The 15,458-nt window shown below is 45.0% G+C and overlaps 1 protein-coding gene across 1 annotated transcript in view; it reads left to right on the forward strand.

The window, feature by feature from the left end:
• The window catches only part of LOC112068164 (caskin-2-like), a 49,886-nt gene extending 36,921 nt beyond the window's left edge, over positions 1-12,965 (forward strand). The window contains exons 3-6 of the mRNA XM_070438058.1: positions 8,544-8,595; positions 12,294-12,391; positions 12,512-12,657; positions 12,957-12,965. Of these exons, the coding sequence (XP_070294159.1) occupies positions 8,544-8,595; positions 12,294-12,391; positions 12,512-12,657; positions 12,957-12,965 (305 nt within the window). The remainder of the gene's footprint in view (positions 1-8,543; positions 8,596-12,293; positions 12,392-12,511; positions 12,658-12,956) is intronic.
• The last annotated feature ends 2,493 nt before the right edge of the window (positions 12,966-15,458 follow it).

Consider the following 15,458-nt stretch of genomic DNA (forward strand, 5'->3'; position numbering starts at 1 on the left):
AGGTTAAAGGCACAAGCCTGCAGGTTAAAGGCACAAGCCTGCAGGTTAAAGGCACAAGCCTGCAGGTTAAAGGCACAAGCCTGCAGGTTAAAGGCTACGTCTCAGTGCACTACCTTTTGACCAGAGCCTAGTCCCTGGTCAAAACTAGTGCACTATGAAGGGAATAGGGTGCCATTTGGCACGCAGCCAAGGTAGATAAAGTACCAGCTCCAGAATCTGCACCAGTTTATGGGAAACTTTTTTCCTCCAGTGACACTGATGTACTTTACTTAGCTCACTGGTTGAAGAGCCAGATAGAGCCAGATAGTCAACTGTTGTTTGCTTTGATGGGGAATATCTGAGGCTCTGTCTTCTACATAGTGTACTACTTTTGACCAGAGCCCTATGGGTCCCTACAGGTTCATGTAGGGAATAGCGTGCCATTTGGAAGGCAGCCTCAGTTAGCTGGAGATGAGGGTCATGTAGTGGTGAAACAGGAGCAGTTCAAGGTTAAGCTGATCTAGACTTCACTAAGCTTGTGAATGTTCATTAAATGGCACTCCTTTTTAGTAGTGTTACTCTGTTCCGTTCTGGACTAGCTCTGTTCTGGATAGAGATGGACAAGTTGGGAAATCACAGTGATGTATTCAATGAGCACAGTCACATGCATGCAATAATACGATTATTGTGGATAGTCAGATTTAATATAAAAGATTGTTTAAAACGTTTACATGCTTTGCAAGAAGAACAATTTTCCTAATAATCCGGTTTCCATGGACACATCTGAGATCAGACTTCCTGATGGGACTTTGATCACCAATCAAAGTAAACGTTGTTACCACAGTGACCATGTTAATTATGCAAAGCCTATTATATTCTGAGTTCAGACGTTCTAAAGTTTGTATGTGATGCGTACTTTCAGTCACGCGTAAGAGGGAGGCTTGTGCTACCGGTGCGAACACATGCACAGATCAGATACACCGCTGGAACGCAGATGAAGCTGTTTACATGTCCTAATCATTTGAAGGATTGCTCAGAAAACCAGGTGTTTTTAATCAGTGTGTGCTTTCTTCAATTTTGACCGTTTGCCGATTTTTAAGATAAGCAGAGTAAATTGTTTACATGACTAGTTCCCAACCTCGCCTACTGCCATAATCAGTTTAATATTGAATTAATAGTGTGCATGTAAACATACTCAAGGATTATATTTCTACGGAGGGAATACATTACTGTATGTGTGCCAACTGTTCCATTCGTTTCATTCAGGTCCATTCACCAGGACTTCCATTTAGCTCACAGATAGCCTATGTCCTACTTCTGAAAGAATCCAGAAAGAAAAATTAGATTTGTGACACCACTGTTGTATCCTGCTTCCCCTCGTTGTCCGTTTTGGAGGCATGTGTGGCACTGGAAGGGTTATTGGGATACTGGTGCTCTGTGTTTCCATTGGTTACCCTTGACCCGATGGTGACACTCATGTCGATCGATCAGACCCAGAACAACCAGTCCCAGACACACAGAGGACTCTATCCTAATAATGACTCTAGCTAATCGATGGAGGATAATGAGGCAGAATGACAATTAGGCCCTGCAAGTTTTTCTGTTTTCTCTCTCTCTCGTTCATTCTTCCCATCTCCTTATTGAAAAGACACTTTATTGTCCCAGTAGCATGTCTGACTGTATATTGTATCAGACTAATTCACTCCTATCCCGTTGGTTGAGACATGGCTAGTGCTATAATAGCCTCTCTTTTGGTAGTTGGTAGGCAGTGAACTGTAACTGTACTGTATAAGGCTGAGGCTACATTATAATCACATTGCCAGGGAGCCACAGGGATTTGGTCACTTCTCCAGGCTTCTAGCCAGCTCTGAGACTCCATCTGCCCACAGTCATGCCAGCCAGCCCAGCACAACTTAGTCCTAACACCTGCCCTGGCTGTGTCCTTATTAAAGCTATACACTGAGTGTACAAAACATTAGGAACACCTCACCTTCCTAAYATTGAGTTGCACCCCTTTTTGCCCTCAGAACAGCCTCAGTTCATCAGGGCATGGACACAAGGTGTCAAAYGTTCCACAGGGATGCTGGCCCATGTTGACTCCAATGCTATCCCACAGTTGTGTCAATTTGGCTGGATGTACTTTGGATGGTGGACCATTCTTAAAACACACTGGAAACTGTTGAGCGTGAAAAACCCAGCAGCGTTGCAGTTCTTGACACACTCAAACCGGTGCGCCTGGCACCTACTACCATACCCTGTTCAAAGGCACTTAAATCTTTTGGCTTGTCCGTTCTCATCTACACTGATTGAGTGGATTTAACAGGTGACATCAATAATGGATCATAGCTTTCACTTTGATTCACCTGGTCAGTCTGTCATGGAAAGAGCTTCCTAATGTTTTTTACACTATGTATATTTTGTATATAGGCTAGTTTAATAGCTACTTGTAACTAGCAGCAGTAGCCTACTTTTGTTTAGATTAGCTACAGTACATGCACATTCTCACAAGTAAGGACAAGGCATGTTTGAATACAGATTTAGTTATGTCGAGGCCTTAGGATGCCACCACCACAACCCTACTTGACTTTTCACCTTCAGGTGGAAATGAACTGAAAGTTCAAATTAAATAAAGGTGTCATACTTTGCATACCTTAAATGTGTCTGTGAATATTAACTACAAACATCTGGGCTTGCTGACGGTATGTTCTGGAATATGTCCCAAATGGCACCCTACCCACCTGTTAGGACTCTGATCAAAATTAGGGTGCCATTTGGGACTTATAGCTAGTGTTTTTAATAAAGACTTAATGGATAAACACCATCCAACTCTTTAGAAACATGTCCATATCTGGGGGTAGCAACACTCATCTGCAGCTCACATCATACTTATATTTAATTACATTCACCTTTCCCCACCTGCTCTCAGTCGATCTGATCTGCTTGTCAGTGTCCGACTTAAAACGTTTAGTTTATTCACCTATCAAAATGCAGTCAGGCAAAGCAGGACGACGTCAGCTGCAGATGAGTGTTGCTACCCCAGATATGGACAGGATGTTTCTAAAGAGTTGGGTGGTGTTTATATCTGATGTTTATCCATTAAGTCTTTATTAAAATACTAGTTACAGTGGGGCAAAAAAGTATTTAGTCAGCCACCAATTGTGCAAGTTCTCCCACTTAAAAATATGAGAGAGGCCTGTAATTTTCAAAATCCAGAAAATCACATTGTAGGATTTTTAATGAATTTATTTGCAAATTATGGTGGAAAATAAGTATTTGGTCAATAACAAAAGTTTATCTCAATACTTTGTTATATACCCTTTGTTGGCAATGACAGAGGTCAAATGTTTTCTGTAAGTCTTCACAAGGTTTTCACACACTTGCTGGTATTTTGGCCCATTCCTCCATGCAGATCTCCTCTAGAGCAGTGATGTTTTGGGGCTGTTGCTGGGCAACACGGACTTTCAATTCCCTCCAAAAGATTTTCTATGGGGTTGAGATCTGGAGACTGGCTAGGCCACTCCGGGACCTTGAAATGCTTCTTACGAAGCCACTCCGTTGCCCGGGCGGGGTGTTTGGGATCATTGTCATGCTGAAAGACCCAGCCACGTTTMRTCTTCAATGCCCTTGCTGATGGAAGGAGGTTTTCACTCAAAATCTCATGATACATGGCCCCATTCATTCTGTCCTTTACACGGATCAGTCGTCCTGGTCCCTTTGCAGAAAAACAGCCCCAAAGCATGATGTTTCCACCCCCATGCTTCACAGTAGGTATGGTGTTCTTTGGATGCAACTCAGCATTCTTTGTCCTCCAAACACGACGAGTTGAGTTTTTACCAAAAAGTTCTATTTTGGTTTCATCTGACCATATGACRTTCTCCCAATCTTCTTCTGGATCATCCAAATGCTCTCTAGCAAACTTCAGACGGGCCTGGACATGTACTGGCTTAAGCAGGGGGACACGTCTGGCACTGCAGGATTTGAGTCCCTGGCGGCGTAGTGTGTTACTGATGGTAGGCTTTGTTACTTTGGTCCCAGCTCTCTGCAGGTCATTCACTAGGTCCCCCCGTGTGGTTCTGGGATTTTTGCTCACCGTTCTTGTGATCATTTTGACCCCACGGGGTGAGATCTTGCGTGGAGCCCCAGATCGAGGGAGATTATCAGTGGTCTTGTATGTCTTCCATTTCCTAATAATTGCTCCCACAGTTGATTTCTTCAAACCTAGCTGCTTACCTATTGCAGATTCAGTCTTCCCAGCCTGGTGCAGGTCTACAATTTTGTTTCTGGTGTCCTTTGACAGCTCTTTGGTCTTGGCCATAGTGGAGTTTGGAGTGTGACTGTTTGAGGTTGTGGACAGGTGTCTTTTATACTGATAACAAGTTCAAACAGGTGCCATTAATACAGGTAACGAGTGGAGGACAGAGGAGCCTCTTAAAGAAGAAGTTACAGGTCTGTGAGAGCCAGAAATCTTGTTTGTAGGTGACCAAATACTTATTTTCCACCATAATTTGCAAATAAATTCATTAAAAATCCTACAATGTGATTTTCTGGAATTCTTTTTCTAATTTTGTCTGTCATAGTTGAAGTGTACCTATGATGAAAATTGTGTGGAAGAACTTGCACAATTGGTGGCTGACTAAATACTTTTTTGCCCCACTGTATGAACGCTGCTGGTCTTAATAGAAAGGTGGGTGGAGAACAGGGGGTGCTTCAGGGTTTTTTTTTTTTTACATTTCAGGGCGTTTTTTCCACTCTCTTTCTGCTGTCAATGTGCCATGACGTTTCAATGACTTACAGGGCCTTCAGAAAGTATTCACAACCCTTTACTTTTCCCACATTTTGTTGTGTTACAGCCTGAATTTAACATTTTGTTGTGTTACAGCCTGAACTTAACATTTTGGTTAAATTGATATTGTATGTCACTGGCCTACACACAATGCCCCACAATGTCAAAGTTGAATTATGTTTTAGAAATGTTTACAAATTCATAAAAAATGAAAAGTATTGACTTAGTAAGTATTCAATCGCTTTATTGTGGCAAGCCTTGAAAATAAGTCACATATTTAGTTGCATGGACTCACTCTGTGTACAATAATAGTGTTTAACGTGATTTTTGAATCTGCCTCATCTCTGTACCCCACACATACAATTATCTGTAAGGTCCCTCAGTTGAGCAGTGAATTTCTAACACAGAATCAACCACAAAGACCATGGAGGTTTTCCAATGCCTCGCGAAGAAGGGCACCTATTGGTAGATGGGTAAAAATAAGAAAAGCAGACCTTGAATATCCGTTTGAGCATGGTGAAGTTATTACACTGAACAAAATGATGAGCTGAAGTAAAAAATAAAAGATGTCCATACGCACAAAAAGCTTATTTCTCTCAAATTTGTTTACATCCCTGTTAGTGAGCTTTTCTCCTTTGCCAAGATAATCCATCCACCTGACAGGTGTGGCATATCAAGAAGCTGATCATTACACAGGTGCCCCTTGTGCTGCGGTGAGTAGAAGGCCACTCTTAAATGTGCAGTGCTCAGCATACTGTTTGTGCCGACCGATTCAAGACTGTTTAACACTCTGGTTAATACATGATTGCATGTGTTGTTTCATTGTGTTGATGTCTTCACTATTATTCTACAATGTAGAAAATAGTACAATTTAAAGAACAACCCTTGAATAAGTAGCTGTGTCCAAACCCATGACTGGAACTGTATGTTATTGTGACTAGCACCACACCTGTAGCCGACCACATAACCTGGCATGGAAATCAATGTGAAATGAACCATGAATAAACTTTCAGGTTTTCATTCATTTAGCATACTATCTTCTTCAGAGGGAATTACAGGAGCAATTAGGGTGAAGTGCCTTGCTTAAGGGAACATCGATTAAATTATATATATTTTTAACCTAGTCGACCCAGGGATTCGAACCAGCGACCTTTCGGGTTAGTGGCCCAGTCGCTAGGCTACCTGTCACTAGGGCTGTGACCACGCCAGTATAGCAATATTATTATTATTATTATTTTTTATTTTTTCAGTTGTTCAATTGTCCTTTTTAAAACCTGCTGTGTGTAAAATGTTGTGTGCTATAGCTTGGAAAATAAATACATGTGACTCTGGATGACAACATAATGATGTTTGTTTCCAACATCAGGGCTGTTTTCCATCATAATGATGTTTGTTTCCAACATCAGGGCTGTTTTCCATCATAATGATGTTTGTTTCCAACATTAGGGCTGTTTTCCATCATAATGATGTTTGTTTTCCATCATAATGATGTTTGTTTCCATCATAATGATGTTTGTTTCCAACATCAGGGCTGTTTTCCATCATAATGATGTTTGTTTCCAACATCAGGGCTGTTTTCCATCATAATGATGTTTGTTTCCAACATTAGGGCTGTTTTCCTAAAGAAGTTAAAGCCGCTTGGTGTTTTGTTTCATTGCCACGATACTAACCTGACGTCACTATGTGCTGTGACATGTTTACAGCCAGGCATTCACACAGACACTGGAAACCAGTCATCTTCCTGCTGCACCAACATAACACACACACACACACACAGCCTTTTAGGTGAGGTGATTGAAGGCCAATGAGGCTTGACTGGGTTAGATTTCACAGTCTCGTTTTCCTCACCTGCTTTTGTACTTGGTGCCAACTCTCAATGGCCCTGTTGTAGCCAGTGTGTATCCAACAGACCTTTTTGATGTTGGTATTGTGTTTCCCTGAAGTTCCTAGTGTAGAACACACCCACAGGCCATGGTGAGTGGTTTTGTGTTTTTGCAGGCAGGGTTTTGCATTACAGATGATGATGATGTTGGGTGTGAYGCGCTGTAAGGGGAGACTGACACACACTGTTGAAGATGCAGTAATTTACTGTACCGTGATGTCAGCCAGAGCCCTCCACCTTTTTATTGAGAAGGAAGCAACTGTTTCCAGAGAAAGAAGAAGGGAGAGAGAGGAAGAGAGATTCTATGTCTGGAATGTTGGCTCATGTTCTAACTAGAACTCTTAAAGGCTCTGTTCTCTCGCTGTCATTGGGGTGATTTAGGCCCCACTTGGAAAGCTGCCTAATGTGTGTGTGTGTGTGTGTGTGTGTGTGTGTGTGTGTGTGTGTGTGTGTACTCGCGCCCAGTGTGAGTGGAACTATCCTGTCACTGTAGAAACATGAAATCATCATGTGAATGGCTGGCTTATATGACACAMCTCATTCAAACTGACATGAAGAAATATGATAACTTTTGGTTGGGTTTAAAGGGATACTTTGGGATCTACAGTACTTCCCCAGRGTCCGCACGCAGAGACATATAAATATGATATCCACGAGTTAATCCGACTCTGGGGAAGATTGCCAAAATCCTGAAGTGTCCCTTTTTATATCATGGGTCAAAAGCAGTTGGTGAGACAGTAGCCACATTGACAGAGTTGATATTGAGGAGGAATTCACTGTTAATATTCAGTAGGAATAGAATAGAAGTTCTGTTTCATTGATTGAAACCAATGCCAAGAGATCTGTCTGAGGATCATTCTCTTCTACTGGTCACAACATTCACACTCGTGTGTGTGTGTGTATGTGTGTGTGTGTGTGTGTGTGTGTGTGTGTGTACACATTCTTGTGCATGGCCCAGTGAGAGAGAGAAGCCAGTAGGCCAGAGTTGGAAGAATGGTCCCTGCTGAATGAGAGACTGGGTAGGGGCTCAGTGAGGCTTGAGCTTGGCTCTGAGAGCAGGGCTAGCAGAGGAGTCAATGCCCAGAGAAAAAGGCTTTAGATGGGGTGGCTGACCCTGGAAAGGCCCCTGGAGCTGGAGCTGAGGGGTAGAACGTACAGTAGGGTATGGGTGGAGGTAGGACTGGATTGATTGATTGATTGAATTAATGAATAAGGATAACGTAACAAAATTATTGGCTACAGGGAAGTCAGAGAGGAGAAGGTATGGGGCAAGTACTCTTGTTCACCAGACACTAATGCCTAGGGCAAGTGGCAATGTGGCTGCTGTGGGGTAAGTCGGCTATCAGGACAGGTAGCCTTGTCCAAGGTATGTGCTTTAGCCAATCAATTCCTCTGACTATCCGTATGTGATTCGCATAAGAGCGGACAGGATTTAGCTTAAGCAACCGATCTGGAGCAAGCTAAGGACGAGTCTGGTTCAGTTAGGGTTTTCCATTCTCATCGGGGGAATTGCTTGCATGGAATAAAAAACGTTTTGTTATCAGTCAGCTGGCAGAATTTTGTCATAACACTGTATGCGAGAAGAGAGTGGGAGCAACCTCCAGCCATTCTGACATGTTATTTCAGGAACGAGTGATGAAGAAAGAGAGGAACATGTGAGCTCTTGCTGTGAAAACCGAGAGACCCTGCCGTGATGGAAGATCACTAGGCGTTCTGTTGAAAAGACAAATGTCACCAAATCCTTTTTCCATCTCCCCCCTCCTTCCCTCTCTCCTTCCATCCCTCCCTTCCCCCCCCCCCCCCCCCCCCCCCCCCCCCCTCCCCCCCCCCTCCCCCCCCCCCCCCCCCCCCCCCCCCCCCCCCCCCCCCCCCCCCCCCCCCCCCCTCTTTGTTTTTCAGAGTTGCTGGGCTCCACAAAGAGGCTCAACATCAACTATCAGGACTCAGATGGGTAAGAGATGTGTGTGCATGTGTTTCCTAATGAGTGTGAGTCAGATGGCCTTGTGTGTTCGTGTTTGCATAGCTGAGGTTTATCCTCTCTCTGCACTTATTTGGCTCAGAGGAATGCAATCCATGTCTGTGGAGGAAAAGTTACTCTAACACTGGATTTGATTTGACATGCTCTTCATCTTTATCGGATGCCTGTTGTGGTCGGTTCTCACTGTAGACTTACCACCCAGTCACACCTGTATGCAGACAGACCAGACACAGTGTGTGTGTGTGCGTGCATGTTTTTTTAAGCAAGAGGGGGGCATGATAGATGACAGTGATGCCTAGGGACCACAAGGAAGAAGTGGGAGGTGAAAAAACAGTGACCAGTCACCCTAAATCAACACTCACTCAGCATGGAGAGAGAGAGGGGGGGGGGGCTGGTATGAGGGGGGGGGGGATTTAAAACCGAGAGAAAACAGACAGATGATACATGGTTGATATGGATGGATTTTTATCTGACAATTTGTAGATCACCAGTTAGATACTGTTAGACACTCCGAAATGGCACCCTAGTCCCTATATAGGGCACTWCTTTTAACTAAGACCATAGAGGAATAGGGTACCATTTAGGACACAGCACATTACACACTCATACTGAACATGACTCGATCCTAGTTTTATTTATTTAACCTTTATTTAACTAGGAAAGTCAGTTAAGAACAAATTCTTATTTTACTATGGCCTACCCCGGGCCAAACCCTCCCCTAACATGGACGACGCTGAGCCAATCGTGCACCGCTCTATGGGACTCCCAATCACTTGCCGGTTGTGATACAGCCCGGAATCAAACCACGGTCTGTAGTGACGCCTGTAGCACTGAGATGCAGTGCCTTAGACCGCTGCACCACTCGGGAGCCCCTATTCCCACCCACCATCACAAATTCTCTGCACAAACCCCCCAATGGCAGAATTTAGGATATTAAATAATCCTAGCTTTATTCTGTGGTGTACGGTGTGTGTGGTCTTCTGTAGCTCAGTTGGTAGAGATGGTGGGTTTGATTTGCGCGACCACCCATACGTAAAATATATTCACGCGTGACTCCGCTGTAAGTCGCTTTGACAAAAGCGGTTGCTAAATGGCATATAAACTCAGCAAAAGAAGAAACGTCCTCWCATTGTCAACTGTGTTTATTTTCAGCAAACTTAACGTGTAAATATTTGTATGAACATAACAAGATTCAACAACTGAGACATAAACTGAACAAGTTCCACAGACAAAATCAAAAGTAACAGTCAGTATCTGGTGTGGCCACCAGCTGCATTAAGTACTGCAGTGCATCTCCTCCTCATGGACTGGACCAGATTTGCCAGTTATTTCTGTGAGATGATATCCCACTCTTCTACCAAGGCACCTGCAAGTTCCCAGACATTTCTGGGGGAATGGCCCAAGCCCTCACCCTCCAATCCAACAGGTCCCAGATGTGCTCAATGGGATTGAGATCCAGGTTCTTCACTGGCCATGGCAGAACACTGACATTCCTGTCTTGCAGGAAATCACGCACAGAACGAGCAGTATGGCTGGTGGCATTGTCATGCTGGAGGGTCATGTCAGGATGAGCCTGCAGGAAGGGTACCACATGAGGGAGGAGGATGTCTTCCCTGTAACGCACAGCGTTGAGATTGCCTGCAATGACAACAAGCTCAGTCCGATGATGCTGTGACACACCGCCCCAGACCATGACGGACCCTCCACCTCCAAATCGATCCGCTCCAGAGTACAGGCCTCGGTGTAATGCTCATTCCTTCGACGATAAACGGGAATCCGACCATCACCCCTGGTGAGACAGAACCGCGACTCGTCAGTGAAGAGCACTTTTTGCCAGTCCTGTCTGGTCCAGTGACGGTGGGTTTGTGCCCATAGGCGACGTTGTTGCCGGTGATGTCTGGTGAGGACCTGCCTTACAACAGGCCTACAAGCCCTCAGTCCCTCTCACTATTGCGGCAAGTCTGAGCACTGATGGAGGGATTGTGCGTTCCTTGTGCAACTCGGGCAGTTGTTGTTGCCATCCTGTACTTGTCCCGCAGGTGTGATGTTCGGATGTACCGATCCTGTGCAGGTGTTGTTACACGTGGTCTGCCACTGCGAGGACGATCAGCTGTCCGTCCTGTCTCCCTGTAGCGCTGTCTTAAGCGTCTCACAGTACGGACATTGCAATTTATTGCCCTGGCCACATCTGCAGTCCTCATGCCTCCTTACAGCATGCCTAAGGCACGTTCACGCAGATAAGCAGGGACCCTGGGCATCTTTCTTTTGGGAGTTTTTAAGAGTCAGTAGAAAGGCCTCTTTAGTGTCCTAAGTTTTCATAACTGTGACCTTAATTGCCTAMCGTCTGTGAGCTGTTAGTGTCTTAACGACCATTCCACAGGTGCATGTTCATTAATTGTTTATGGTTCATTGAACAAGCATGGGAAACAGTGTTTAAATCCTTTACAATGAAGATCTGTGAAGTTATTTGGATTTTTACGAATTATCTTTTTGAAAGACAGTGTCACGCCCTGACCTTAGAGAGCCATTTTATTTCTCTTTTTGGTTAGGTCAGGGTGTGATTTGGGGTGGGCATTCTATGCTGTATGTTTCTTTGTTGGCCGGGTATGGTTCTCAATCAGGGACAGCTGTCTATCGTTGTCTCTGATTGGGAATTATACTTAGGCAGCCTTTTTCCCTTTTGGTAGTTGTGGGTAGTTGACTTTGTTAGTGGCCTGTATAGCCCTAGTAAGCKTCACGTTCGTTTTTGTTGTTTCTTGTTTTTGTTGGCAACATTCATAATAAAAAGAAATGTACGCTCACCACGCTGCACCTTGGTCCGGTCATTTCCCTGACGACRTTCGTGACAGACAGGGTCCTGAAAAGGGGACGTTTCTTTTTTTGCCAAGTTTTTTATAGAAGGATAGCTCCAAGTGCGTGTGTGCTGTATCACTGTCCCCACTCCAGTCATTCAGCCAACCAGTACCCTGACACACACACAACATGAGAGCATTTCATGGTACCCTATTATACTTGAGTTGAAATATCACTTGCAATCATGAGTTGATTTTTTATAATTTTTTTCTCCAGCTTGTTGATACTAAATTGTTATGGAGGTTGTTGTTCTTGGCATGCATCTTAAATGGCACCCTATTGCCTGTGTAGTGCACTGCTTTTGACCAGGGCCCATTATAAGGACTAGGTTGCCATTTGGGATGCACCTTGGTCAGTTTGTTCCCAGGTGCTTGGACCTGGTCCTTGGTTTAAGGTTGGAGCTGGAACAGCAGTATTTCAACAGTCTGGAATACCCTGCTCTCCAGGAATGAAGGGCCCAAATGTATGTCTTTCATTTGTCCCTCTGTGGAATATACTACCCTCTGATGCAAACACACCCATCATGTCTGCACCAGCCTGATGCTTCATGAAGGCTCACCTCCTGTGAAGTCCTCAGTTAGATGTATACCCTCCCTGTTTATGGCAGACTCATGTTACCCTGGAAACCCCCCCCCCCAACCAGGGGAAAGGGGAAGACCTGTTTCGTAAACCAGACAGTATGGAGGCTGTACAAGCTTCTAGAATATTCCCAGCAAATTAGTAGTAGTGGCAATAGAGGTACAATAGACTTTCCCTCCCTCCGCTCCCCATCCCTTCTCTCTCCCCCCCCTCTCTCTCTCTCTCTCTCTCTCTCTCAGGTTTTCAGCGTTACACCATGCAGCTCTAACAGGCACCACTGAGCTGCTGTCTCTACTACTGGAGGCTCAGGCCACTGTGGACATCAAAGACATTAATGGTGAGAGGTTATAAGCTGTTATAAAACTGTTTTAAAACACTTACGAACCATTATATGACTTACCGGCTCTCGTCCTCTCTCTCTTTCTTTCTTTCTTTCTCTCTCTCTTTCTCTCTCTAGGTATGCGTCCGCTACATTATGCAGCATGGCAGGGTAAAGCTGACTCGGTGTTGCTGCTGCTGAGAGCTGGAGCCTCTGTTAACACGCTGTCACAGGACGGACACATACCTCTACACCTGTCTGCACAGTACGGACACTACCAGGTGGTGAGTACACATGAACACACGCAGACAGACGCATGCGCGCACACACACACAAAATCCTGTTTTCCCTAACCCTTAACGTAAATCTAACCCTAACACTAATTCCAATCTTAACCCTAAACCCCCTAGAAATAGTATCTGACCTTATGGGGACAAATTTAGTTTGTTTACAAACAATTTTGGTTTGTTTACTATTCTTGTGGGAACTTCTGGTCCCCGCAAGAATAGTTAAACACGACCAGATGCATGCACGCACAGACACACACAAACAAATGACTAATTACTCCTTTTTTGATTCCAAGATGGYGTAGCAGTCGGACGTCTGTTTTGTCTTGWCCCGTCCCGTGTATATATCGTTTTCTTCGTRTATATTTTGTGTATATTTTTTATATTTTTAATCTCAATTTCCATCTACGGACTGAACATACTCTCCTGCAACCCGCCTCACCCAATGTGGTACGGATCTGCTATTTTCTATACTTTAGAACCCCCATCAGCAGCCAGCCAGCTAACTAGCTACTAGCTAGTAGTCAGTTATCTACTGCTAGCGGTCATCACCGTTAACTCGGACATCAGCCAGCCTCAGCCCAGTCAATTCCTGCCAGTCTGCACAGCGCAGTATCAATCCAGAGCATATCGGACTGCTGTTTCTCTACCACATCTCCGGATTCCTACCGCAAGCTCTGAATCTTTACACCGGATCATCGCAGCTAGCTAGCTGCTATCCGAGTGGCTACTCCTGGCTAATTTCTCTGTCCTGAAGCAAGAACCAGTTAGCCTGGAGCTAGCCTCGAGCTAGGCCCATCTCCCGGCTACCCGAAGAGGTCCATCGGCCAATTCTTGGGCTGCGATACCTCTTTTGCCAATTGGCCTGGACCCTTTACTGCCGACACGGAGCCTCGCCGATCCATCATGACTGGTCTGCCAACGTAACCGTATGAGGTGGTTTCAACAGGCTCTTCCGTTGCAACGTCCCCATAGGCCCTTCTGCTAGCCTGCTAGCCCCGGCCCGCTAGCTGTCTGAATCGCTGTGTCTCCAGCTCGCCTAGTTACTCACTGGACCCTATGATCACTCGATTACACATGCCTCTGCCTAATGTCAATATGCCTTGTCTATTGCTGTTTTGGTTGGTTATTGTCTTATTTCACTGTAGAGCCTCCAGCCCTGCTCAATATGCCTTAGCTATCCTTTTTGTTCCACCCCCTCACACATGCGGTGACCTCACCTGGCTTAAATGGTGTCTCTAGAGACAAAATCTCTCTCATCGTCACTCAATGCCTAGGTTTACCTCCACTGTACTCACACCCTACCATACCCTTGTCTGTACATTATGCCTTGAATCTATTCTTCCACACCCAGAAATCTGCTCCTTTTACTCTCTGTTCCGAACGCACTAGACGACCAGTTCTTWTAGCCTTTAGCAGTACCCTTATCCAACTCCTCCTCTGGTGATGTAGAGGTTAACCCCTGCAGCCYCCAGCACCACTCCAATCCCCCAGGCACTCTCATTTGTTGACTTCTGTAACCGTAAAAGCCTTGGTTTCATGCATGTTAATGTTAGTTTATTAACTTAGTTTATTTTATTCACTGCTTTAGCACACTCCGCCAACCCGGATGTCCTAGCCGTGTCTGAATCCTGGCTTAGGAAGGCCACCAAAAATCCTKACCTTTCCATTCCTAACTATAACATTTTCCGACAAGATGGAACTGCCAAAGGGGGCRGAGTTGCAATCTACTGCAGAGAGAGCCTACAGAGTTCTGTCATACTGTCCAGGTYTGTGCCCCAAAAATTTGAGCTTCTACTATTAAAAATCCACCTTTCCAGAAACAAGTCTCTCACCTTTGCCGCTTGTTATAGACCTCCTTCAGCCCCCAGCTGTGCCTTGGACATCATATGTGAATTRATTGCCMCCTATCTATCTTCAGAGTTYGTACTGTTAGGTGACATAAACTGGGACATGCGTAACAGCTCGGCCATCCTACAATCTAAGCTAGATGCCCTCAATCTCACACAAATTATCAAGGAACCTACCAGGTACAACCCTAAATCCGTAACCATGGGCATGAAATTTGAAATTTGCATCCTGTAGCACTAATTCCAAAAAGTTTTGGGACACTGTAAAGTCCATGGAGAATAAGATCACCTCCTCCCAGCTGTCCACTGCATTGAAGATAGGAAACACTGACACCACTGATAAATCTTTGATAATCGATTATTTCAACAAGCATTTTTCTACGACTGGCCATGCTTTCCACCTGGCTACCCCTACCCCGGCCAACATCTCAGCACCCCCTGCAGCAACTTGCCCAAGCCCGCCCCGCTTCTCCTTCACCCAAGTCCAGACAGCTGATGTTCTTGCAACTCCTATTACTAGCCTGTTCATCCTCTCTCGTATCGTCTGAGATCCCCAAAGATTGGAAATCTGCCACGGTCATCCTCCTCTTCAAAGGGGGAGACACTCGAGACACAAACTGTTATAGACCTATATCCATCCTGCCCTGCCTTTCTAAAATGTTCGAAAGCCAAGTTACCAAACAGATCACCGACCATTTCGAATCCCACCGTACCTTCTCTACTATGCAATCCGGTTTGCCGAGCTGGTCATGGGTGCACCTCAGCCACGGTCAAGGTCCTAAACGATATCATAACCGCCATCGATAAAAGATAGTACTGTGCAGCCGTCTTCATCGACCTAGCCAAGGCTTTCGACTCTGTCAATCACCGCATTCTTATCGGCAGACTCAATAGCCTTGGCTTCTCAAATGACTGCCTCGCCTGGTTTACCAACTACTTCTCAGATAG

This window comes from Salvelinus sp. IW2-2015, unplaced genomic scaffold (assembly GCF_002910315.2).
Source record: "Salvelinus sp. IW2-2015 unplaced genomic scaffold, ASM291031v2 Un_scaffold136, whole genome shotgun sequence".
Taxonomy (NCBI): Eukaryota; Metazoa; Chordata; class Actinopteri; order Salmoniformes; family Salmonidae; genus Salvelinus; species Salvelinus sp. IW2-2015.